Below are 26,911 nucleotides of genomic sequence, written 5' to 3'. Positions count from 1 at the left end.
TGTTTGTGAAATGGGGATGGGTTAGATGTGTGGAGAATAGGTTAAGGCATGGGCTCTTACGGGCCAAAATTGCAATGAGAGTAGAAGCCCAATATGATTTAGTTAATATCCACAAGCCTAGTTACACGGTTTCGTGTCTCGTTGACTCGTGATAGCTAAACATATGGTTCGAATATTATCCTTTTAATAACGTCATAAATAAATTAGACTAAAAAAAGATAATAAATAGGAGTATTTCCTCCTAGGATAAGATACGGGGTTACCCGGGGTAAGATTAGTGCATTACGCAAACATATAATTAACCCATTCTTATCATTGCTAATGAACAATTAAATTATTTTTCTTAGGGCAGATTTAACCTAACGTGAATCACTTATCCCTTCGTCCCGTTCCATTACAAATTAATCATATCCCCGTTTGCTTAATCTTCCTGATTCGTGGAATAAATGTAAAGGTTTCGTGTGTATGTGATACACACTACTTTGATAAAAATAATAATAGTTAAGGTAACTCGAAAAAGGCTAAAACACGCAACGCGTGATCCTTTTAAATTGGTTTAAGTCAATAAACAAAATATAGCATAAATTCAATGATACGCGTGAGGATATTCCTCATTAGAAATTTTTGCATTGGCTTTCGAATATACGCATGTAGTATATTGTATTCGGAGAAATAACACGACGAACTTCGAGATATCATCTCGAGTCGATGTGGTTAATCAGATTAATTAGGACTGGTGTGAAAACGTCATCCGAGTCAATAATTAAATTAATTCGAACTAATGTGAAAGCGTTATTCGAATACGCGGCCAAGTTAATTCTAATCGATGTGAAAACGTTGTTAGAATTCGATACGCTCCTTAGATCCTTTATTCTATTTTATCGTATATGTGATATACGTAAAATCATATTGAACTTTAATTCAATAAAAAGCGATTACGTGTACGCCGTACACGTAATTTAAAAACGGAAATAAATCGATTCGAGTGTTATCCCGAATCAATAAAAATAACCAAATTAATTCGAATCGATGTGAAAACGTCATTCGGATTTATAACTAAATTAATTCGGATCGACGTGAAAACGTCATTCGAATTCGTAAACCAAATTAATTCGGATCGATGTGAAAACGTCGTTCGAATTCACAACCAAATTATAATTCGAATAAACGTGTTCGGGAGCAGTACTGTACCCTGGAGGATTCATCCGTCTTTTTGCTTGCCCATTTTCACTGCATTTTGAAGTTTCTGGATGTCTGCTGTATGAGATCATCTCTGTTGAATTATTGACAGAGATGATCTCATCCAGCAGACATCCAACTAAAAATTGCTTCAGTGTAGAGATAGGAATTCCCGATAGGTATGGGGATTTTTGGACAATCAAAACCTTTGAAACCTTAAAAAATAATAATAATAATAACAATAATAATAATAATAAAGGGGACAAGGATTCCTGGCGGGACGGAGATGGTAGCCAAAATTCGAAGATGGTTAATGCAATTATCTCCCTGTTTACCGCTCTAAGCGATCTCAAAATACAAATTTTCAATTGCTAAAAACTTGAAAATTTTATCAACAGATAATCACTACCAATTCATTCCTAATTACACTGTTTCTCAACAAATAATCTACCATGACATGACATGCTATATTCAAAACTTAAAAGAAAGCCATTAATACCAAATTTATCTTCAAAGCTTTTTACAATTTGTTTTAAAAAATCTCTCGAAATATTTCAAATATCAGAACTTAAAATCAAAATTGAAACAGTACAAAATGAAATTGGCTAAATTGTAAACGAAGTATCTGAAAAATGGTAGAAATCCAGAAGTTTTTCTTCCCTGCAGATTTCTTCATTCATCTTTCCAGAAGAAGGCGACTGAGTAATAAGACGGTGACGTCATTAGGTATGAGTAATGACTTTTTGCATTCTGATCAATGAAAACCTAGAAGAATTTCATAAGTGCACTATGGGGAGTACTAAGTCATTTGAGCTTTTGGAAAGTCAGGCCCCATTGTGGTCTGAAGTCTTCAAATGCGCCTAATTCCACCAAAGCCCCTTACAAAATCAATCTTGGTCGAAGCCTTGCCAAAATCATGGCTTCGGTCACCTTTCATCCGAAGGACGTCTTCGGGAGATGTATTTGGAAACATGTGGACTAATGAGCATGTTCTAAATACACACTCTCTATGTTTAGAGGTGTTGTGGCACGGAAAGATAGGATCCGAAGACCTATCAGAAGTTGTCGTTTGTCCAGATATACTTTATTTTATCTATAAATAGCACACATTCCACAAGTTCAGGTATCTTATTTCAACTAGTTTATACTTCATTTCTATGTTACTTGTTGGTTAGCTATTATCTCTAATATCTTCTAATTTCAGCATTAGAGAGGGTTCGCCGAAACTCCGGCCCCCTTTTCTGACGTCTTCTGTGATCTCAGGTGATCGTAGAGTTATCATACACGACACACACAGCTCCCATGGAGCTTCACTTTTGATGAAACTATTTTGTATTAGTATAAACATTGCTTATATTATTAGCAAATAGGCTTCACCGGACTGAAAGATCGGGAGGCTCCACTATGTTTAGAAAAAAAAAATTGAATGATGATAAACCTTTGATTTCTTTTAGTTTCACACAAAATCTTCTTTCACTCTTAGTCCTATTCTTGTTAGAAAATCAAAAGCAGTTTATACCAATGAGTTTTCAAAATTCTCTCAATTCTAGATAGAAAACTTATCATTGCAATTACAAGGCTTTAATTTCCTTTCAGAGGAAATTACCCCTAAGATTACATATTAAATACTATTTATAATTAATATAAACTATATAAATATATCAATTAATTAAAATATGGTATTAATAATATAACCATTACTTGAATTATGTTTTTATCAATAAAACATTAAATATGCATTTTTGAAATAATAAGTTTTGGAGCAATTAAAAAATAAAAAAGAAGCTTGTGGAGACAAAAACCAGAAGGGAGAAAGAAGCCTTTTATGAGGGCCTTACTTTTAAGAGCGTGTCCAATATAAATTATACCCATCTACTCTCTCATGGGTTAGTTTGAATAGACCTGTTCACCAGCCCGGGTGCTGATCACTTATTTACGTGCTAATATTGGATGCTAAAAATAAAAACAAGGATCATTAGGCAAGTTATATAAATTTGTGTATTTCAGAACACTTGTATTATATCAAAATAGTCTCTATAGTTAGGCTACAAAAGGATTGCCATATTCAAAAGAGTCCCTATAACTTGTATTTCAGAACTTGTATTTTATCAAAATAGTCCCCATATATATATACCGCAAATTCAAGTACAAACGCCATATTTACACTGCAACGGGATTGCCATAGTCACGGGTAGTGTAATCCAAAGGGAACTTTTTTCTAAGAAACACTTCAGCTTTCTTCCAAAAGGGGAATTTGGATGGATCTTTCTCACTATCATACAAGCCGGGACTTGGATGACATATTTGGACATCATGGTTGTTGCACATTCCACATGTAGAGTAATTTCCTGCAAAACCCAATTGATTAAGTTAAAGTTATAACTGCGCTTTGCCTAAAAACATTGGGAGTATAATTGGACTTCAACCCCACAAAAATAAAACGATTGATTACCTGCAGGGTCATTTTGGTCTACGGCAACACAAACAGTCATATAATATGAACTAGGGTGTATTGGTGGATAAGCAACAGAAATCTTAACCACTTCAGCAAAATAGTGTGACAAAGAATCACTGCCATCATCTAGTTTAAGCTTAGCACTGAAGTTCATATGGAACCATTTTGCGGCACGCCTACGCTCACAATATGATGATTCCTGAATTTTGAGATCATTTATTGCTTCCAAATCTCCACCCTAAGGAATGAAAAATTGAATAAATTAACGAAACAGGTACCAATTTGATGAGCATGATTATTAAAGGCGCAAGAGGGTCCTAAAACATAGGTGAGCGCACTATACAAAAATCATTAACAACATTTCTCAAATGCAACAAATAGATAAATAACAACAATCTTAATCATAAAATGAAGGAAATAAACCCCAAATTAACTAATTCTTCCATAAAAACTAGTTTAAGGTGTAGCAATATGGGATTAAGTTTAAGATTATGTAGCATTTTGAGCATGAGAAAAATGGTGGAGTGTAGGAAACGAACATATTTTTGTCTGTAGCATGCTGGCAGCAGCTTCAAAAAGGTCTCAACCTGCAGATTTCTGTCCGGCCTGAAAAATCAAAAAACAGAAACTACATTTCAAAATCATATCTCAGAAAACAAATTCCAAAAACAAAACAGTGTCCGTTATATAGATGACCTGGGTTTGCCATAGTTTTCTATACGTTTGGCCATCTGAAGTGCGAGTTCTGAACGCTGGACAAGCTTGGTGTTTCTTTTCCCTTCTAACAACCTTGATAAAATTTCACATAAAATAAATTACATTTCGAACCAAAGAAAAGTAGAAAGAAGCATATTTCAATAAAAAAAAAACTAAACCCGAACCCCTTACATTATTTTTTTGGGCACTGGTATATCTCTAGGCATCTTATTAGTTTCCTTACTTCGGCACCTTCAATCAAAACAGATGCAAATGTACAGACTCAAATCCTAGCACATAAAGAAAGAATGCCAAATAGAAAAACTTAATAGATATGCATCCCTTACAGATATTCTTTTGCCTCTTCCATACATATAATGGCACCACCGCTGCCCCCTCTTTCCCCTTCTTCGATCGAAGCTGAAGTTCCGTTTTTGTGGTGAGGGATGTGCAGATCCTTTGTTATATCTCTAGACACCTGCCTCTGGTACCTTCAATCAAAACAGATGTATATGTATAGACTCAAAGTCTAGTGCATATAAAGAAAAAATGGCCAAACAGAGAAGTGGATATATTTGCATCCTTACAGATATTCTTTTCCCTCTTCCACGCATGTAAACACACCACCACCTCTGCCTACTCTCCCCCCTTCTTCAGTTGAAACTGGAGTTCCGTTTCTTTGATTAGGGATGTCCATGTCATTTGAAATAAAAGGACCTCCACGTGATGGGGCTGGAGTTTCCTTCATACGGTTAGAGATGTGAATGTCCTTCAATGAGCACTCATACCTTCAATCAAAACAGAAGCATATGTATATACTCAAATCATAGCACATAAAGAAAGAATTCCCAAACATAAAAACTGAATAGATATGCATCTTACGGATATTCTTTTGCCTCTTCCATCCATGTAGTGGCACCACCGCTGCCTCCTCTTTCCCCTTCTTCCACATAAGGGGGAGTTCCCCTAATGGGGTCACAGGTGTTCATGGGCCCTCTGAATGATGGGCGGGACAGAAACACCCAAGTTGGATCTTCCTGCCTGCTTTTGTTGCTAGTAATATACTGAAGCATTTCAAATGCTACTACGTGCAAAGGAATGGATCTGGCTGACCTAAAAAGTTTATCATCAAAAACGTCCAGACTTGGATGACAAATTCCGGGACAAGGGTTACTGAGTAAGCATGTACAGGAATTTCCTACAAGCAGCAAGTAAAAAATATATAATCAGATTTACACATTAAATTAAACAAAACAAATGGAAATGAACAACAAAAAAAAGCCGATTAATTACCACAAGCGTTCAGATCAATCGGAAGAGATGCAACCACATGGCAGAAGGGAATAAACCGAAACTTAAACACCACCAATTCAGCAAAGTAGAGTTTCACATAATCACCATCATCATCATCTTTGACATTAGCTTTGAAGTTCACATGAAACCATTGACTGCATTGGGTACCGTCGGGTGAAAGAGATTGTCCTTGACAACAACTATCTAACAGTACATCCACAACCTCCAAATCAACGCCCTAAAGAAGCCCAAGAATTAATAAATAAAATGAAATGAAATAAACAGATTGCAAAATTTATTAAGATAAGAAGAGAAAACGAACATATATTTCTCTATGGTATTCTGACAGCATCTTCGAAAATGATTGGATTATCGGCCGACCAAACATTATCCCAGTTACCAATTTCAAATCGGTGCGGAAAAATGGCTGTTTCCCCTTATCAATTTCAATTTGCCTAGTCAATCACCAAACAAGAAATACAGTTAACAAATCTTAAACGTTAAGAAGAGAGAAAGCAAGAACTATTACCCAGATTTTGTATGCTTCTGTATAAATTTGGCCATAGAAAGAGCACGATTCTGGAACTGAAAATGGCTGGTGCCATGTCTTTCCCGTTCTAGTGACCTTGAATAAAAATTCAATTTAGAACCTAGAAAACAAAACTCTAGCATGCAAATTCCAAAACAATAAATCTCTTACCGAAGTTTTTGGGCCTCTGATATAAATTTAGACAGCTTCATAGCTCTTTTCCAGTTCTGGCCACCGCGCGTATATAGACTTTGCATCGACGTTGCCTCTTCTTCCCCCTTCATCCATTGATTTTCAAGTTTTATAGAGGTAAAATTTTATAATCCGTGAGTAAATCGGCACTCTCAAACACGATAGACGCAAATTTGGAACTTATACGTAAGACATAGAAGGAAAAGCTTACAGTGTAAATATGTGAGTGGATTTGGCCATAAATCTTCCTTGATACTGATTGCAATCTGCAGATGTTCAACAAATTCAGTAATGAAGAACAGTTTAATTCCACACAGGTAGAATATACCTTATCGTCGAGATCCTGGAATATCCCCATTTGCCTCAACACTGCAGACTCCAAAACATTGAACCACATGAAGAAGCTGCATTCAAGGTAAATTCACAGGTCAGGATAGCGACAGAACATGTCTATCCAACTCAATACATTTCTTGTTTATGAGGTAGGGTCCCAAGTGAAGACCTCTTTTCTCACTCCTGCACTTTTTGAGAATAAATTCTTCCATCTAAAAAAAAGGAGTAAATTTTTTTCCAAAAACATGCAATCAAGCAGGGGCAGAGCCAGCCCAGGGCTTGGGGGGCTCCGGCCGCTGGCTCCACCCTTGAGTAGTGGTGTTTCGGTAGGTTGCATCTCCCTCTAATTTTCGTTCATATTAGTGTATTTGTAGTATTATTACAATACTTTAAGATAATTGAGTTGGTTAGGCTACACATTTTAAATTCCTGACTCCGCCACAGCAATCAACATCAAGAAAACCAACCTCGCATTACTCCCAGGCGTCATCTTCGGATAAGCAACATTACGTACCTTCCAGAGTTAAAAATCAAATTTAACAAAAGTCTCAGAAAAATAAATTAGATAATAAAAAAAGGAAAACAATCTAGAACTTCCGAGTGCACCACTAAATATAGCACTTACCGTCTTATTCTTCCAGTTGACAGGTGTAGCAGTAATTTTTGTTTCTTTGCCAACGAATGTGTAAGTCTTTGTAAGCATCGTGTTATGAAAATACTCATTGGGTTCAAAGGTCTGCAATAATAGAAGAAAAAGGAAAATAAAAAGAGGAGCTATTATTCAACTCATTTGTTGAAATCTAGAAAAAAAAAATTCTTCAAAAATGTGGGCAATCGAAAGAAAAGTAAATGAATTGTTTATGAAATTGCACAAACATTGGACACAGTAGACAGACTCACAAATGATATCGTGTAACCCAACTCCGGATCATTTATAGAGCCCTCCACCTCCAGGGAGGTCAAGTGTTTGAATATCTGTAAGGACACCATTTTAGCTAAAGTAATTTAGAAAAGTGACGAGGGCAATAAAGGAAAAGTAAAAATGAGTTCACTTCATAGATTAATAAACATACAAACCTTTTCATCATCATCCCGTATGAATGAAGTAAGAACAGGATGGCTTAAAAACTGCATAAATCAGGAAAACATAAATTTGATGGACCAATATAGAGGAAGCACCGACACGAGTAGGTGCGGTGCGGCAAACAATATTTCTAAAAAACATGAGAGATGGGTTCGGTGGACCAAATATATATATATAACATTCACAAGTCATTATAAACAATAAATAACATCCATAATAAGTAATAAATTCATCAAAAAGAAACATTTAATACTTCAAACTATATGAACTACCAAAAAGGGTGGCTCCTAAAATGTTTTCTTTGGATTTTAATTTCTTTGTTTTATAAATCAACCCCTCTTTTTTGTAATATTATTAAAAAAACCTACATTCTACTTAATTAACTCTGAAAAAGCGTCGACATATTAAAAAATTAAAAATTAAAAAGAAAGTGGGGACACTCTGTAAGGTTGGGTGCATGTCCCCGGAGTGTCGGAGTGTCCGGCACTCGTAAGTTAACCTCCTACAAGTGTCAGTGCATCCTAGACGCTAAACAAGCAGCAGAAAATAAACACTAACCGCAATTGACCAGAAGTGTGGAATGGTTTTGATAATTTCGTTTCGCTTATAATAGGCTGCCTTGCACACCTCATTATGCCACTGCTCCACTTCCGATACCTTATTCTTAGCTTCTTTGTTGATCTGGAAACACACATAAACAACACTAGACCTTGTAAGCAACAACATTCATCCCACAAACCTGATGATGCATGGCTTACATATATCACAACATAGTTATTAAAGGCGCATCGCGCACTAAGGCACTATGGGTCCTGGAGCCTTGGCGCACCGTGACGGCATGCGCCATAGCGAGACAAGACGCACTTACAAAAACAAAAATTATAAAACTATAAAACTAACATAAAAACGCAATGAATACTAAATCATGACAATATTCTTAAGCATAAATAAATTTTAAAATGCAAAATAAACCTCATGTTGGAAAGCTAAAGTTGAATACTAAATCCTAAGTTCTACTCATAAAAAAACTCTCCAAATTCATCACTCCTCATCATCACTATCACACTCATCTAAAGCATCATCAAACTCTTGATTCAAACGTATAATCTCTCTCTTCCTTTTTAATATTTTTTTTTCTTTTCTCATTTGGGACCCTTCAGATATGTAACTGTCAAAAAAACCATAAAACTGCCCCTATGTCACCAAGGCGCGCCTTGGTACGCCTTTGGCAATTGGCCCTTGGCACAAAATGGCGCACACAGTGTGCGCCATGGCGGTTGCGCCACGCCATGGGGGTGTCATGGCACTAAGGCTTGCGCCTAGTGCGCCAAAGGCGCGCCTTTAATAACTATGTATCACAAAATACGAAGTTTTTTTATTTAGAAAACATGAAAGCAGATGTATATTGTAGCGGCACAAGTAACGTTCACAGCTAGAGAACAAAGCCACAGAACAAAAGCAGTAACCATTGAGCTTTGCTATAAAGTTCACTGACCATGTGTATTCAAGTTATGGAAAATAAACTGCAGCCACAAAATATTGTAATTCTGCATTAAAGAAAAAAAGGTGTTTTGGGCACTACGTGAATCTAACTGAACAGCAGTGTAATTTGAGCCTATGTATGAGAATATAATTCATAACAGAAAATAAAAAAATGAACATTTAAAAACAACAGCTCCTCTATCAAGTTGCAGCAAAAAAACAATAACCGATAAAATCCATCTAGAATAATCACACAGCCGAGAATAGAAATTCATATCTCAGATTCAAGAAAACTGATAGAAATAATAATGGCCCCGGCAACACTCTCAGAGATAGTGCATTAATAAACATCTGATCTTTTCAAAGTTTGTGATGTTTAAGTTCTGTTATCGGTTTCCATCAGAAATTACACTGAAAATGTCTTGCCCAGCTATAAACAACAAGAAACAACAAAGCCTTAGTCCCGAAAAGATTCAGGGTCAGCTAACATGAACCATCATATAAAACCGTGCAATCAAGTCGTGTCAGCGACACAAATTCTCTCCCTCCACTCTATTCTATCCACTACCATACTCTTCCACTTCGCCCAACCAGATTTAATCCTATGAGCAATATCTACATCTACTTCTACATCCGTTTGGATAATAGATCCTAAATACTAGAAGCAATCCGAGACCTGAACAACTCTCCTATCTAGGGTGATTGTGCCTGCCTCCCTACTCCTATCGTCTCTAAACTTACACTCCAAATATTCTGTCTTACTTCGGCTCAACTTGCCCAGCTATAATTTACTAAATTAAGTATTGGCATTTTACAAGCAGCAAAAAGAGAAGCAAATATCTGTGCACATTAAAACCAAATTTATTCCGCACCTTTTCATCTGTCGCTGTTGAGAAAAATCCAAATGTCACTATATATGCTGTTTTTAGATTTTCCATAGCATTTATTGTTCTTTTTTCTAATTTAACCCTTAGATCTTCATTCTATAATTATTAATAATGTTATGAATTTAAGACTAATGAATGCTCCTTGACTCCTAGTGAAAACAACAAAAGTGATATAAATAAAAAGGAGCAGATGGGAGTATATATATATACCTTCTGGATTTTATCTTGAATCTCCAGCACCTTCTCAAAGGAGGCCACGAGGGGATCATCGCTTTGGTTGTTCTCAACCTCACATTTCACAATTTCCTTCTGGTAATACCCATTAATATATTATATAATTATTTTCCTAAAATTAATTGATTATGTACTGTCAGGGCGTTTGGTATTCCATTGGGATAGGGATAGGGTTAAAGGTTGGGATAGGGATAAGGATAAATGGTTGGAATAAAGATAAAAATATGATAGTCGAGAATTATTATTCAATGTTTGGTGCGTAGAATAGGGATAGGGATAAAATAATACATTTTACTATTTTAACCCTATTTAAACTACATAACATTAATTTGAGAGATAAGATGGACTTTTACATCCTATTAAAATTGCATGAGCTTATCCCACCTCCTTACACCACCCCCTTCTGGGTATAGGATTTGAGGGATAAGAAACTTATCCCTCACCCATCTCACTCTTCTATCTCCCAAACAAACCCGAAATAACTTATCTCGTATTTTTTATCCCTATCTCACCTCCTATATCCCTTCTAACAAACACCCCGTGTAGGTATGTGATGTGTGTGGGTATGTGTTCATTAGGTGCTATGCATTTACCCTGGCATCAACTATATCCCGTTTGGGGTTAAAAGCAATAAGAGGTAGTATTGTAAACACAAAATATGAGAGTGGATTGGGCCATAGATCTTCCTTGATACTGTCTGCAATCTGCACAAATTCAAGTGAGTTGTAAACAATTTCAGTAACAAAGTACAGTTTAAAAACGAAAATACAGCATTTCCAGCCAGGTAGTGCATGCCTCATCCTCGAAATCCTCAAATATCTCTTTCTCCTCCACAAGACTGAACCATGTGAAGAAGCTGCAATTCAAGGTAAATTCGCAGGTCAGGACAGAAACAAAGTATGTCTATGCAGTTCCATACTGAATGTTGTTTAACACCATGTTAGGTAATATTAATTATTTACTAGGCCAGTGCATAAGATGGAAAATAGCAAGTAACTATAAAAAAGACATGCAAAACTACACTTGAACAACAATGAGTTCAAAACCTTTAGAAACCTGACAGTACTTTCACTTCACATAAAAGTTGAAAACAAGGAGGCTGCATAAAATTACATGTCAAATTACAGTTTCCATTTATGAATCCCTGTCAAAGCCTACCTTACTATAATATGTAAACTCAAATTACCTCCTATCAAAACAGAATTAGCAAAGACCAACATATATAGCATTGAAAAGAAATATCACCAGTGCAAAAAAAAACAACAGAGGAAAAACACAATAAACTTTTCCAAGAATATGCATTTCATGTTTGCAGAGTTGATACAAAAAGTTTCTCAGAATAAGCATTTCCTGTTTCCAAGTGAAGAACTCATTCCTCTCTCCTGCACTTATTCAGAATTTTTAAAAAAAGTACAGTCAAGATAACCAACCTCTGATTAATAATAGGTCTTATCTTTTGTTTCTTCTTCACATTAGCAACATACCCTGCCTTCATAGTGAGAAATTAAATTTAACATTAGAGTCGGGGTGAAAAAAAAATCGAAGTGCACAACCAAATATAGCCCAAACCTTGTCTAGTTTCCACTTGATAGGTGTAGCAGTGATTTCTGTTGTTCTTTCGTCAAGGAATGTGAAAGTCTTCGTAAGCTCCTTGTCCTCAAAATAAGGATTGGGCTTGAAGTTCTGATAGGAAAGAAGAAAAATCGAGCTAATAATCAATTCATGTTTATGAAATTGGACAAGCATTGGATACAGTAGGCAGACTCACAAAAGTTATAGAGTAACCCGACTTCCCATCTTTAAATTCCTCCACCTCCAGGGAGATGAGGTGATCCAGTATCTGTTGGGAAAATGAAAAATCGTGGGTTATATAATAATACTAATAATGATAAACAGAGTAAAGGAGTAATAAAATGCATACAGCAACATCCTCCGACTGCAGGAACGGCCGAATCACCGGATGATTTCGAAACTGCATAAATCAGTAAAAAATTCGATGAACCGAGTCATTAATATGTTAAGCCTAAAGATGAAATACAGTAATACTAACCACAAGTTTCCAGAAGTGAGGAATTGTTTTGATAATCTCATTTCGACTATGATATAATGGCTTGCATCTCTCGTTAAAATTGTGCTCGATTTCCAAAATCGTGTCTACCATATTTTTATTGATCTGCGAACACATTACAATAATTACACAGCAAGCAAATTTATGCTATGAACTTGAAGATTCAGAATACGTACCTTGTCGATTTCATCTTGAATCTCCAGCAGCATGACTAGGGCCAAAAAATCCCCGCCCTTGTTGTGTACAACCGATTTTTTCTCCTCCAACAAAGACCCTAACCCTAACAATGGAATCTCTAGCATTTTTCTTTTCGAAGTCGTCCTTCTGTCTATCGTGTCTGTGCAACTCCGGTCTTTAGCACTTACTAGCGCTCAACCCCGTGCGACGCACGGAATGTAGAATACCTAAACAAATATATATACGGAAGAGTATTTAATGGAGAGTCTCCATCCATAGAGATTAATGTATTTTGATTAAGTCACTTCCTATAACAATTTATCAATAGGTTATCAGGTTATTTAAAGGTATATTTCTATCTCTATGATAAATCATTTTCTTTTTTTCAAAAAGGTTTCTCTCTTTATAATAATTAATTCACATTTTTTAAAAATACTTAATCTTTCCATAATAAATTGATTCACATTATCTCATTTCTTTATCAAATTTAATTAAATAAAAAATAAAAAAAACACGTAAATTTAATTAAATAAAAAGTAAAAAACAACCCACCACATTGGTAATGTAACTGCCTCATATAACCAATAAAAAAAAACTGCCTCATATAACATAAGAAAAAATAAAAAGGCAACTAGTCATGGTTGTATGATATGGTATATTTATTTTTATTTTTGAAAAAGAATATGGTATATTTATATTATAATAATATAGTATATTTATTCATATATTAATTTATTTTATGAATAATTTTATAATTAATATTTTTTCGGTTATCATATAATGAATGGTTTTCATATTTCATTTTTTTTATTAAATTTAAATTTTTTTGATTTTGTTGAATTTTGATTTTGATTCCAATTCCGAAATTTGAACCAAACACTCTTAAAAGTAATTGGATTCCGATTCCGGAATTAAACCAAACAAAATAATAAATAGTCATTCCAATTCTCATTTCGTAACATTCCGATTCCGATTCCAATTCCGATTCCGAAGTTTGAACCAAACGCCATAGTAATAAAATATAGATTAATTAACAAAGAGAAAATAGTATTGGAAATAAAATATACAAGCATCAATTAGGTACGATCTCTTTTTATAACATTTTCAACACTAATTAGTTATTTAACTCTTTAAAATAATATCTATCCATTTTAAAATAATTGTCACATTTAACAATGCATACATATTAAGGAAATAATTGATTTTCATTAAATTTAGGAAATATAGACTAATTATCTATATTATTTACAATTCTCATTTTTTGTACCACTCATTAAATTAATCCACTTTTCATACATTAAAAACTTAAAAGTGCAATTAATATTAAGCTCATTAATAAGGGTAATATAAGAAAAAGTTGTCTTAAAAACTAAACATGACAAATAATATGAAATAAAAAAAAGGATACTGCTATTTGAATCGAAAATTTGAGGATAGAATGGATAGAATGATTTTTTTGTTTATTAAAAATACTATTTTGACTTTTAACTAACTCAACTTGAATTTTTTTTCTTTTACCAAAATCGTTAAATACAACATTAAAATAAATTGTCTTTTCCAAAAAAATGAATAGATAAAATCGTAAAATGCATACAGTAGAACCTCGATAAATGAATGTTCGATAAATGAATAACCTCGTCTAATGAATAAATTTCTTCGGTCCCAACTTGGTCCAATGGGCTTAACGAATAACCTCGCTTAATGCATTAACGAATAAATACAAATGAAGTCTTTATAGGCCCTATGTAAATATAAATGAATAATCACTATATTTCAAATAATATATTTTTATTTATATAATATATCATGAATACATTTCATCCAATGACTAATTTTCAAACACATTAATAAGTCATATTTTTTCGAAAAATGCCTCCAAAGTTGATTGTTTCTTTCCTCCCCCAAAATGCATCTGATCCTTGATTTTGTGTAATTACAAAATGATATAATTACAAAAAAAAAGCTAAAAATATAATCTAAATGAATTATTATTCATTTATCGATAAATAAATATTATATTCATTAATCGATAAATAAATAATCTCGCGAAATGAATATTTTTTTTGGTCTCAAAGGTATTCATTTATCGAGGTTCTACTGTAATAATAAAAGTCAAGCATTTAGTTTAGATATATTTTTTTTAACTAATTGGATTTCAAAAGATTAATCTAGCACCATTCTTACACTATTCTTTTAATTTGATTTTCTTTGGACTTATTTAGTTGCTAAGAATAAAAAAAAATCTAAGATTGTTTTTCTTTTTATTCTATTTTTTTTTATGAGATAAGGGCAAATTTGGTTATAATTTTCAAGCGAGGTGTATATTTACGGGTGTTTATTTCAGCTTTTTGAAGCATCATTTAACGTTTTTAAATCGCATAAAATATAGTATTTGGTTAGGTTTAAAAAAAGCCTAATACATCACCAGCTCCCTAAACTTGTCCATAATAGTAGATTGACTCCCTGAACTTTATAAGTGTCTCACCAGCTCCCTATACTTGCTTATTTTGTATCACCAGCTCCCTAACTTGTCCATAAAAATTTATTAGCTCCATGAACTTTGCAAGTGTCTCACCAGCTCCCTAAACTTGCTTATTATGTAACAACTAAATACAAAAATCATAATACTAACTCGGATTAAAGTGCAAAAATACCCTTAACGTTTTGGGTAATGAATATTTTTATCCCGAACGTCTAAAACGGTTCAATTTTACCCCTAACATTAATAGTCAAGAGCAAATTTATAAATTTGGTGGATTTTTTGAATATTTTTGTCCAATTCGTACAAAAGTCAGTACATTTTTATTTTTATTTTTTCACATCCCAACATATGTTTGTAATTTGTTACTGATAAAATGACGCACATGTGAAGTGTAGATAACAAGATTCATGACCGAGAAGCCAGTTTGATGAATTATTTCTCAAATTAACCCAATTTATCAATGTTAGGGGTAAAATTGCACCATTTTAGACGTTAGGGGTAAAATTACTCCTGGCCCAAAACGTTACGGGTATTTTTGCATCTTAGTCCGAGTTATTATTATGGTTTTTGTATTTAGTTGTTACAGAATAAACAAGTTTAAGGAGCTGGTGAGACACTTGCAAAGTTCAGGAAGCTAATCAATTTTTATAGACAAGTTTAGGGAGCTAGTGATACGAAATAAACAAGTTTAGGGAGCTGGTGAGACAGTTACAAAGTACAGGGAACCAATCTACTATTATGGACAAGTTCAGGGAGCTGGTGATGTATTAAGCCTTTAAAATGAGACGAGATCAAACACAAATTTTAGCTCGAACAAAGCTCGTAGCTCATCTCGAGCTCGTTAACATTATGACGAGTCGAGAGCTTGAGCATGCTAAAGCTCGCTCGGATTGATTACATCCCTATTCAAGAAGTTCCTTTTGTGAGAGCGTCGTGGGCAACCTCTGGGTTGAGGCATTTGACTTGGGAGGCTAGGCTTTTTCGATAATGATGTTATAGAGATGTAAATAATGTTAAAGAAGAAACATGTTTTGTGTAAAATAAAAAAGATAATTTTATCAATAACAAATAATTACAAACAATTGTTCATGAAAATCTCAAAAATTCATTAAAATATCCGAAACGCAGTTGTTTCGATAAAAAAATCTAAACGCTATTGTTTTTTAAGTCTAACCAAACACTATATTTTCTGTGATTTAAAGTAAAATGTTAAACACTGTTTCGAAAAGTTGAAACAAACATCTCTAAATATACACTTCGCTTGAAACATAATAGTTAAATTTGTCCGTATCTCAAAAAAAATTAACTAGAATAAAAAAAATAATAAAAGAACAAGCTTAGATTTTTTTTTTTTATCCATAGCAACTAAATAAGTCCCAAGAATATCTAAGAATGATGCTAGATTAATCTTTTAAAATTCAAAGTAAAAGAATAATATTAAAGAAAAAAAATAAAATATAAACTAAATGCTTGCTTTACGACTTTATGTAGTCATTTTTTGAAAAAGACAATTTATAATTAATGTTGTATTCAACGACTTTGGTAAAAGAAACAAAGAAATTCATGTAAAATTATTCAAGGGTAAAATAGTATTCTTAAGAAACAAAAAAAACCATTCTATCCCTTCTATCCTTAAGTTTTCGATCCAAATGGTTTTACCGATAAAAAAAATTAGATCAAATGTGACAATTATTTTGAAATGGAGGGAATATAAAATATTAGGTAACACAAATTTATCTAGTCAAGAAACTAAGAATTTATAAATTGAGTTTACAGTGGAAAGGCGGCTTTGTAATTAATTTGGATATTTGCACTGCTTTCCTTGCTGAGTTATGGGGCCTTTATTTTGGGTTGAGGTTGGCGTGGGACAAGGGTTTTAGAAAAGTGGTCATAGAAGTGGACTCCAATTCGGTGTTAAAGTTTATGACAGGACATATTGCTTCTCATCATCCTCACACATGGTTAATTGGAAGGTGTCAAGAGATGAGGAGGTGGAATTGGGAGGTTCGTTTTGTTCACGTGTATCGTGAAGGAAATAAAGCAGCTGACTGGATGGCGAATTTCGCAGGATCGTTTTCTTTAGGTCGTCACGAGTGTGATGTGCCTCCTGTAGACCTCCGGGATATTCTCGAAGCGGATCGGCTTGGTCGACCAACTCGTAGGATGGTTACTATTTAGTTTCGTTTTTTCTTTTGTTGTTTCTCCGGGCTAGGCCCTCCTCTCTTACCAAAAAAAATAATCTGGATTGAGTCGGACTCAAGCTACGCTGTGAAACTCCTAATCAATAGAGAGAAGGCGGTTCCTTGGAAAATCAAAAAAGACTGGCTGGACTGCCTTGACAAGCTTAACGGTATGACCTGGACTGCTACTCATATCTATCGTGAGGGTAATCAAGCTGCTGATCGACTAGCTAGCTATGGTCAAGCAACGTCTGACATCTGTTGGTGGGACTCTGCCCCGCACTTCTGTCAGGCCTTCCTGTTTGATGATCTCTGCAACGTTGCTCATGTTCGCTTTTTGTAATTTTAGTTCTATTTTCTTTCCTTCTGTTTCCTCCTTGTACTCTCTATTCATTTTATTTTTTTAATAATATTCGGGTTGTTGGCTTTGCCGGGGGTGCCAACCTAGTTAGGATGTCCGGCCCGCCTTCACGTCCCAAAGTTCATTAAAAAAAAAGTTTACAATTCTAAGGATTTATTTTAAGCTTATATTTATTACGTTACATTAGGGATTGCAAGCTCAATGATTGTTTTTAAATAAAAGAAAGCTTAAAGAAATAAAAAAAATCTAAGAATTTACAAATTGAGCCTACAATCTTAAGGATTTATAAATTGAGCCTACAATGCTAAGGAATTATAAATTAAGCTTATATTTATTAATGTCACTTTAAGTTACATTATGTTAGGTAACGTTAAGTTACTTTATGCCAGGTTACATTACGTTACGTCACGTCACGCCACATTAAGTTATATTATGTTGCATTAATCTAAGTTACATTACGTTATATTACTTTACATTAGGTTAAGTTACGTTAGAGATTGTAAGCTCAATGATTGTTTATAAATAAATGAAAGCTTAACGAAATAAAAAATCCTAAGGATTTATAAATTACGCTTACAATCCTAAGGATCTATAAATTGAGGTTATATTTATTAAATTATGTTACTTTACGTTGCGTTAGGGATTATAAGCTCACTAATTGTTTATAAATAATAGAAAGCTTAAAGAAATATAAAAACCCTAAGGATTTATAAATTGAGCTTACAATCCTAAGGATTTATAAATTGAGTTTATATTTATTACTTTACGTTATGTTAGGTTAAGTTACGTTACATTAGGGATTGTAAGGATACGTAACGTTAAGTTACGTTATGTTACATTATGTTATGTTAAGTTACATGACGTTAAGTTATGTTACATTACGTTACGTCAAGTTATGGTATGGTACTTTACGTTACATTATGTCACGTTATGATACGTTAGGTTACGTCACGTTAAGATACGTTATGTTACGTTATATTACGTTAGGTTACATTATGTTACGTTATGTTAAGTTATGTTTCTCTAATTTACGTTACGTCACGTTAATTTACGTTACGTTACGTCACGTTAATTTACATTAAGTCACGTTAAGTTCAGTAATGTTTCAGTTTAGTAATGTTTCAGTTCAGTAATGTTTCAGTTTAGTAATGTTTCAGTTCTGTGATGTTTCAGTTCAGTAATATTTCAATTCAGTGATGTTTGAGTTTAGTAATATTTCAGTTTAGTAATATTTCAGTTCAGTGATGTTTAAGTTTAGTAATGTTTCCGTTCAATGATGTTTTAGTTGAGTGATGTTTCAGTTCAATAATGTTTCAGTTGAGTGATGTTTCAGTTCAGTAATGTTTCAGTTTAGTAATGATTCAGTTCAGTAATATTTCAATTCAATAATGTCTTAGTTGAGTGATGTTTTAATTCAGTGATATTTTAGTTCAGTGATGTTCCAGTTCAGTGATGTTTCAGTTCAGTGATGTTTCAGTTCAGTGATGTTTCAGTTCAGTAATGGTTCGGTTCAGTGATGTTTCAATTCAGTAATGATTCAATTCAGTAATGTCCCAGTTGAGTGATGTTTCGGTTCAATGATATTCAATTTAGTAATATTTCATTTTAGTGACATTTCGGTTCAGTAATGTTTCAGTTTAGTAATATTTTAGTTCAATGGTGTTTCAGTTCAGTGGTGTTTCAGTTCAGTAATGTTTCAGTTTAGTAATATTCCAGTTAAGTGATGTTTTAGTTCAGTAATGTTTCAGTTTAGTAATATTACAGTTCAGTAATGTTTCAGTTGAGTGATATTCCAGTTTAGTAATGTTTCAGCTGAGTGATGTTTCAGTTCAGTAATGTTTTAGTTTAGTAACATTTCAGTTCAGCAATGTTTGAGTTCAGTAATGTTTCAGCTCAGTGATGTTTCAGTTTCGTGATGTTTCAGTTCAGTAATATTTGAGTTTAGTAATATTTCAGTTTAGTGATGTTTCAGTTCAGTAACGTTCAGTTCAGTAATGTTTCAGTTCATTAATGTTTCAGTTGAATGATATTTTAGTTTAGTGATGTTTCACTTTAGTAATGTTTCAGTTTAGTAATGTTTCAATTGAGTGATGTTTGAGTTCAGTTATGTTTGAGTTCAGTAATATTTCAGTTCAGTAATATTTCAGTTTAGTAATGTTTCAGTTTAGTAATCTTTTAGTTCAGTAATGTTTCAGTTCAGTGATGTTTCAGTTCAGTAATATTTCAGTTCATTAATGTTTCATATTTCAGTTCAGTGATGTTTTAGTTCAGTAATATTTCAGTTTAGTAATGTTTCAGTTCAGTAATATTTCAGTTTAGTAATGTTTCAATTTAGTAATATTTCAGATCAGTAATATTTTAGTTCAGTAATATGTCAGTTTAGTAATGAATGTTTCACTTTAGTGATGTTTCAGTTCAACCATATTTTAGTTGAGTAATGTTTCGGTTTATTAATGTTTCAGTTTAGTATTATTTTAGTTGAATAATGTTCGAGTTTAGTAATATTTCAGTTCCATAATATTTCAGTTCGGTGATGTTTTAGTTCAGTGATGTTTCGATGGAGTGATATTCAATTTATTAATATTTCAGCTCGGAGATATTTCATTTCAGTAATGTTTCAGTTTAGTAATATTTCAGTTTAGTGATGTTTCAGTTCAGTAATGTTTCAGTTCTGTAATTTTTCAGTTGAGTGGTGTTTCAGTTTAGTAATGTTTCAGTGCAGTAATATTTCAGTTGAGTGATGTTTTAGTTCAGTAATATTCCAGTTGAGTGATGTTTCAGTTCAGTAATATTTCAATTTAGTAATATTTCAGTTCAATGATGTTTCAATTCAGTAATATTTTAGTTCAGTGATATTTCAATTCAATGATATTCTGGTTCAGTGATATTCAGTTTAGTAATAATTCAGTTCAATAATATTTCAATTTAGTAATGTTTCAGTTTAGTCATATTCCAGTTCAGTGATGTTTCAATTCAGTAATGTTTCAATCGAGTGATGTTTCAGTTTAGTAATGTTTCAGTTGAGTGATGTTTCAGTTCAGTAATGTTTCAGTTTAGCAATGTTTCATTTCAGTAATGTTTCAGTTGAGTGATGTTTTAGTTCAATAATGTTTCAGTTTAATAATGTTTCAGTTCAGTACAATCTCTAACGTACTGTAAGGTAACATTATGTAACGTTACGTTCGTTATGTTATGTTATGTTACGTTATGTTACATTGTGTTGCGTTACATTACGTTAGGTTACGTTACGTTACGTTACGTTACGTTACGTTACGTTACGTTACGTTACGTTACGTTACGTTACGTTACGTTACGTTACGTTACTAAGGTTTCAGTTGAGTGATGTTTTAATTTAGTGATGTTTTAGTTCAGTGATGTTCCAGTTCAGTGATGTTCCAGTTCAGTGATGTTTCGGTTCAGTGATGTTTCAGTTCAGTAATGATTTAGTTCAGTAATATTTCAATTCAATAATGTCTCAGTTGAGTGATGTTTCGATTCAGTGATATTCAATTTAATATTTCATTTTAGTGACATTTCGGTTCAGTAATGTTTCAGTTTAGTAATATTTTAGTTCAGTGGTGTTTCAGTTCAACAGTATTTCAGTTCAGTAATGTTTCAGTTTAGTAATATTCCAGTTAAGTGATGTTTTAGTTCAGTAATGTTTTAGTTTAGTAATATTCCAGTTCAGTAATGTTTCAGTTAAATGATATTCCAGTTCAGTAATGTTTCAGCTGAGTGATGTTTCAGTTCAGTAATGTTTTAGTTTAGTAACATTTCAGTTCAGCAATGTTTGAGTTCAGTAATGTTTCAGCTCAGTGATGTTTAAGTTTCGTGATGTTTCAGTTCAGTAATATTTGAGTTTAGTGATGTTCCAGTTCAGTTCAGTAATGTTTCAGTTCATTAATGTTTCAGTTGAATGATGTTTTAGTTTAGTGATGTTTCAGTTTAGTAATATTTTCAGTTTAGTAATGTTTCAGTTGAGTGATGTTTGAGTTCATTTATGTTTGAGTTCAGTAATATTTCAGTTAGTAATATTTCAGTTTAGTAATGTTTCAGTTCAGTAATGTTTCAGTTTAGTAATCTTTTAGTTCAGTAATGTTTCAGTTCGGTGATTTTTTAGTTCAGTAATATGTCAGTTCATTAATGTTTCAGTTTATTAATATTTCAGTTTAGTGATGTTTTAGTTCAGTAATGTTTTAGTTCAGTAATGTTTCAGTTTAATAATGTTTTAGTTTAGTAATGTTTCAGGTTAGTAATGTTTCAGTTCAGTAATGTTTCAGTTGAGTGATGTTTGAGTTCAGTTATGTTTGAAGTCACTAGTATTTCAGTTCAGTAATATTTGAGTTTAGTAATGTTTTAGTTTAGTAATCTTTGAGTTCAATAATATTTCAGTTCAATGATGTTTCAGTTCAGTAATATTTGAGTTTAGTGATGTTTCAGTTTAGTGATGTTTTAGTTCACTAATATTTTAGTTCAGTGATGTTTTAGTTCAGTAATATTTCAGTTTAGTAATGTTTCAGTTCAGTTATGTTTCAGTTCAGTAATGTTTCAGTTCAGTGATCTTTTAGTTCAGTAATGTTTCAATTCATAGATGTTTTAGTTCAGTAATATTTCAATTCAGTGATATTTTAGTTCAGTGATGTTTCAGTTTAGTGATCTTTCAATTCAGTAATATTTCAGTTGAGTGATGTTTTAGTTCAGTAATATTTTAGTTCAGTAATATTTCAGTTCAGTAATCTTTTAGTTTAGTAATGTTTCAATTCGGTAATGTTTCAATCCAATAATGTTTTAGTTCAGTAAGGTTTCAGTTTAGTAATATTTCAGTTAAGTGATGTTTAAGTTTAGTGATGTTTTAGTTCAGTGATGTTTCAGTTCAGTGATATTTTGGTTCATTGATATTCAGTTTAGTAATATTTCAGTTCAGTGGTGTTTCAGTTCAGTAATGTTTCAGTTCAGTGATGTTTCAGTTCAATAATATTTCAGTTCAGTAATGCTTCTGTTCAGTGATGTTTGAGTTCCATAAAGTTTTCTGTTTAGTGATATTTATGTTACGTTACATTACGTTTGTGTGAGGATATAAATCAATTGCATGAAGGGAGTAGTATTTAATACAACATCTAAATGGATGACACTAGACATTTATTATTGTCATTAGTGTGGCATTAGAATATATGAATTATAGAGATTGTAAGTTTAATTATTGTTTATAAATAAATGAATGCTTAAAGAAATAAAAAAATTTAAGGATTTATAAATGGATCTTGGAATCATAAGGATTTACAAATTGAGCTTACAATCCTAGAAATTTATAAATTAAGCTTACAATTATAAGATAATAAATAGGGAGACAACACCATTAATTAGAACATCATTAATATTGTATTTGGTTATCATAAATAATGGTGTACATTCTCAATGTCAAGGTTTTAGTGTTCCCAATGAATAATCATTTATTAAGATTTAATGCATATAACATTGATTAGACGGATACAAAATTACTCAAAAGAAGACGTTTTTTTATGTAAAATAAAAACATCCGGAAAAAAATTTATTTCTTGGAAGTTGGTTATATCTTGAGGAAAGAGAAAACGTTTTTCAAAGCACAATATTCCAAGTTACAGTTGACATGTCATCAGGTAAAACCTATTTAAATATTAAATTACAACTTAAATTATGGACCATTAGATCTTGATCCAATTGATATTAATCACTCACCACCCATGGAGATAATTTAGTGCTCACCATTGAAAACAATCTCATATATATATATATATATATATATATATATATATATATATATATATATATATATATATATATATATCAGCTTTTATTTTTTAATTTACTTCATATTACACTATATTTTTCGAAAGATATTGCACTGTATAAAGGGTTATTCTGCTTCGTATTTAATAACTAACAGTCACAACATGTATCAATAACTAACAGTCACAACATGTATCAATAGTAATAAATAGAATAAAAATTAATAAAAAGGTTAACCTGCTAAGTATTCCTCATCTTTATCCGTTTTAAGGATTAACATTTAAATAACTTTCAATATTATTAAAACAAAAAAGTATAATTAAGTCATGAACTATATCTGGTTTAAAGATCAAGTCTTTGATCAATTATTTTTTCATATTGAATATTTGATTATTGAATTTTTTATGAATCTGGACCTTATTTAACTTTTTCATCGAATTTGGGAAAGGAAAAAATCGATATAGCGATTCTAATGTTAAGAATTGTAAAATGGGAGAGGAAAAGATCGAGTTTGGAATAACCTACTGGAAATTAATTTCTGTAATTTCTTTTTACTTTTTACTCTTTATCTATCATAGTCAATAAATTTTTATTTTTATTTGTCCATGTCAATAGGCTGAATCGTCCTAACAATGCGTCCCGTCCAAACTCAACAAAAAAATTCAATAAGGGTCACATCCATAACTGAATCAATAATCAAGGGCTCAATGTGAAAAAATAATTTTACCTTATGAGAACTAAACAATATCTTAGATAAAAAAATATAGGGACTGATAAATTATTTACCTTATGATTAAGTTTTTTAAGATTTATTTTTGTAACGTAAATTAAGTCCCACTTTATGTAAATTAAATCTAAAAAATAAAATACGTAAAGTTCAAAGGTCTTACGTAAAACTCTATTTTTCACGCAGTTTGTAAAATTTTTTTTGTAAAATAATAATTTTACGTAAATTAAGTCAAATTTTACTTAAATTATATCTGAAGTTAACTGATTTACGTAAATTTTAAAGGTTTTACGTAAATATAGTCTAATTTTACGTAAAATCTTTGAACTTTACATAAATTTACGTAAAACTCTATTTTCTACAAATATTTATGTATTTTTCATATAAAATAACAAGTTTACGTAAATTTAGTCCAACTTTACGTAAATTATGTCTAAAAATAAAGGATTTATGTAAAGTTTAAAGGTTCTACGTAACACTTTTTTTTGCAAAGTTATAGATTTTTTTATTGTAAAAATACAACTTTGCGTAAAATGAGTCCAACTTTACCTAAATTATGTCTAAAAATAAAAGAATTACGTAAAACATTATTTTTCATAAAAATGTGTAGATTTTATCTTATAAAATAACAAGTTTACGTGAATTTAGTCCAAATTTACGTAAATTATGTCTAAAAATAAAAGATTTATGTTAAGCCCAAAATATAACTAAAATATCATTAATATTTACATCAATTTTGTTACGAATTTGTGCTGTTTATATCTATTTAGAGTACTTTTACGTCCAAATATGTTTCTTTCATACAAGGTACCTAAATATTTGGTAAAATCCCAATAGGAACGAAAAAAGGTCAAAAACGAAGGAAAACCCATACGAAAAGAGTCAAAGACAAAGAAAATCAAACGCACCGAAACGAAGACGGGAAACGAAGTCGATAACGAGAATAATCACATGTGTCGCGATCGAGATTCCCGAATCTCGGTCGCGACACGCGTCTCCCAGTCACTTCTCCTCTTGCGTCCGAAGGCTGAAATTTTACTCCCCTGATCTCGGTTGAGATTCTGCGATCTCGGTAAGATCAGAAATTCTGGCAGCACAATATACACATGTTCTTTCAAAGAAACGCGTCTGTTTGGGTGGATAGAAACGTCTCTTCGCAGCGGACACGACTCCTGGACACGACTCTTCAACATCTATAAATAAAGAGTTGGTTCAGAGTTGTAAAAACAGAGTTAGATTATTAAGATTAAGTATGGAATTTATGCAGAAATTCTAAATCAAAAACGATTCAGAGTTAGAAGATCGATTTTGTAAAAAATGATATGATGTACACACATTGTTTATCAATTAATTACAAACACAGTAGCAGTTAGATTTAGATTAAGATCTGTTCAAACTAGTTAACATTTTGGTAGTAGAAGAACCATCTCTATTCCGAAGATTCAGCGAGAAGATTAAGTAACGGATTCGACCCCGGAGCCTGACAAACTCTAACGAGGTTTGAGGAAAGGATTGACGACCCGGAACTCCAATGTCGTTTTGAATGCTTCCATGCTTTTTATTCTCTGTAAACTTGTATCAAATTCACACTTCATCTAATAAAGTTCATTCAATTCAATATAATTTTATGTAGCACTTTGGTAAATGATCCGAAGTGAGTTCTGGTGTTTTCATTAAAACGTAGTTAAATTCAATATCTTTACAAGGAAACTTTGTTGAACACTTAGGCAAATTCATTCTTAAGGACGATATGATCGTTAAATCGGCTTATCGGAAATAAGTATTAATTTGGTTAAGGTAGCAATCTTGCCCGACCGTAGGAGGATTGTTTGTGGTTCAAAGCCTTTTAATTGAAGGAGTTAACATTATTACACATTTATAATTTTTATAAAGTTTAAAGTTGTTTTCTTTGCTTAATGCAAACGAATACAATTATTCTCTTATTTTAAACACTAAACATTTCTGTTTTGTAATTCATATTCAAAACATAATTGATTTCTAACATTCTACATATTCTCCAATTTGATTCTTATTAATTTGATCTCAAGACCAAATTCAATTAATGATTATCTATTAAATAAACCGTAAGTCGTATTTAAACTATATTAAATAAGTTTTTGTGAAAAAACGTTCCCTGCGGGATCGATATCTTTTTATTACTACAAGCGAAACCGTGCACTTGCGGAAATCGCTCAACAATTTACATAAAGTTCAAAGGTTTTACGTAAAACTCTATTTTTTCCAAAGTTTTCAGATTTTTTCTTATAAAATAACTAGTTTACGTAAGTTTAGTTAAACTTTACTTAAACTATGTCTAAAAATAAAAGATTTACGTAAATTTTAAAGGTTTTACGTAAAACTCTATTCTCATAAGCATTTGTGGATTTACCCTATAATAAAACTACAAGTTTACGTCAATTTAGTCCAGCTTATAAATTATGTATAAAAATAAATGATTTACGTGAAGTGTAAATGTTTTATGAAAAACTCATTATTTTGTGAAGTTATTGATTTTTTTATTGTAAAAGTACAACTTTAGATAAATTTAAGCTAACTTTACGTAAATTTAGTCAAACCTTACGTAATTTATGTCTAAAACTAAATGATTTACGTAAGTTTCAAAAGTTTTACGTAAAACTCTAGTTTTCATAAATATTTGTGAATTTTAATTTATAAAATAACAAGTTTACGTAAATTTAGTTTAGCTTTACGTAAATTATGTCTAAAAATAAAAGAGTTACGTAAATTTCAAAGGTTTTACATAACACCTTTTTTTTTTTTGCAAA

General features: G+C 32.1%; 1 protein-coding gene across 2 annotated transcripts; it reads right to left on the bottom strand.

Moving 5' to 3' along the window:
• Positions 1-3,160: 3,160 nt before the first annotated feature.
• On the bottom strand, positions 3,161-12,810 carry LOC136205643 (uncharacterized). 2 transcript variants are annotated; one of them, XM_065996325.1, is made up of 19 exons: positions 12,609-12,810; positions 12,415-12,537; positions 12,286-12,336; positions 12,133-12,204; positions 11,934-12,047; positions 11,795-11,853; positions 11,160-11,220; positions 10,958-11,068; positions 10,341-10,439; positions 8,320-8,442; positions 7,755-7,805; positions 7,578-7,652; positions 7,303-7,413; positions 7,145-7,191; positions 6,673-6,748; positions 6,556-6,610; positions 6,324-6,430; positions 6,153-6,248; positions 6,035-6,078 (listed from the first exon to the last, which is right to left on the bottom strand). In XM_065996325.1, the coding sequence occupies exons 1-17, from the start codon at positions 12,732-12,734 to the stop codon at positions 6,351-6,353; spliced, it is 1,434 nt and encodes a 477-aa protein (XP_065852397.1). In that variant the 5' UTR covers positions 12,735-12,810; the 3' UTR covers positions 6,035-6,078; positions 6,153-6,248; positions 6,324-6,350. The 2 variants fall into 2 exon arrangements, with proteins under 2 accessions (XP_065852396.1, XP_065852397.1); XM_065996324.1 differs by lacking the exons at positions 7,145-7,191; positions 7,303-7,413; positions 7,578-7,652; ... (9 more) ...; positions 12,415-12,537; positions 12,609-12,810 and adding exons at positions 3,161-3,527; positions 3,632-3,872; positions 4,174-4,240; ... (4 more) ...; positions 5,213-5,528; positions 5,624-5,861 and having other exon boundaries at positions 5,946-6,078.
• Between the last annotated feature and the right edge of the window lie 14,101 nt (positions 12,811-26,911).

The sequence above is a fragment of the Euphorbia lathyris genome, chromosome 9 (assembly GCF_963576675.1).
Source record: "Euphorbia lathyris chromosome 9, ddEupLath1.1, whole genome shotgun sequence".
NCBI lineage: Eukaryota > Viridiplantae > Streptophyta > Magnoliopsida > Malpighiales > Euphorbiaceae > Euphorbia > Euphorbia lathyris.
Note: the sequence above shows the minus strand (reverse complement) of the source record. Positions and strands in the feature narration are given on the sequence as shown.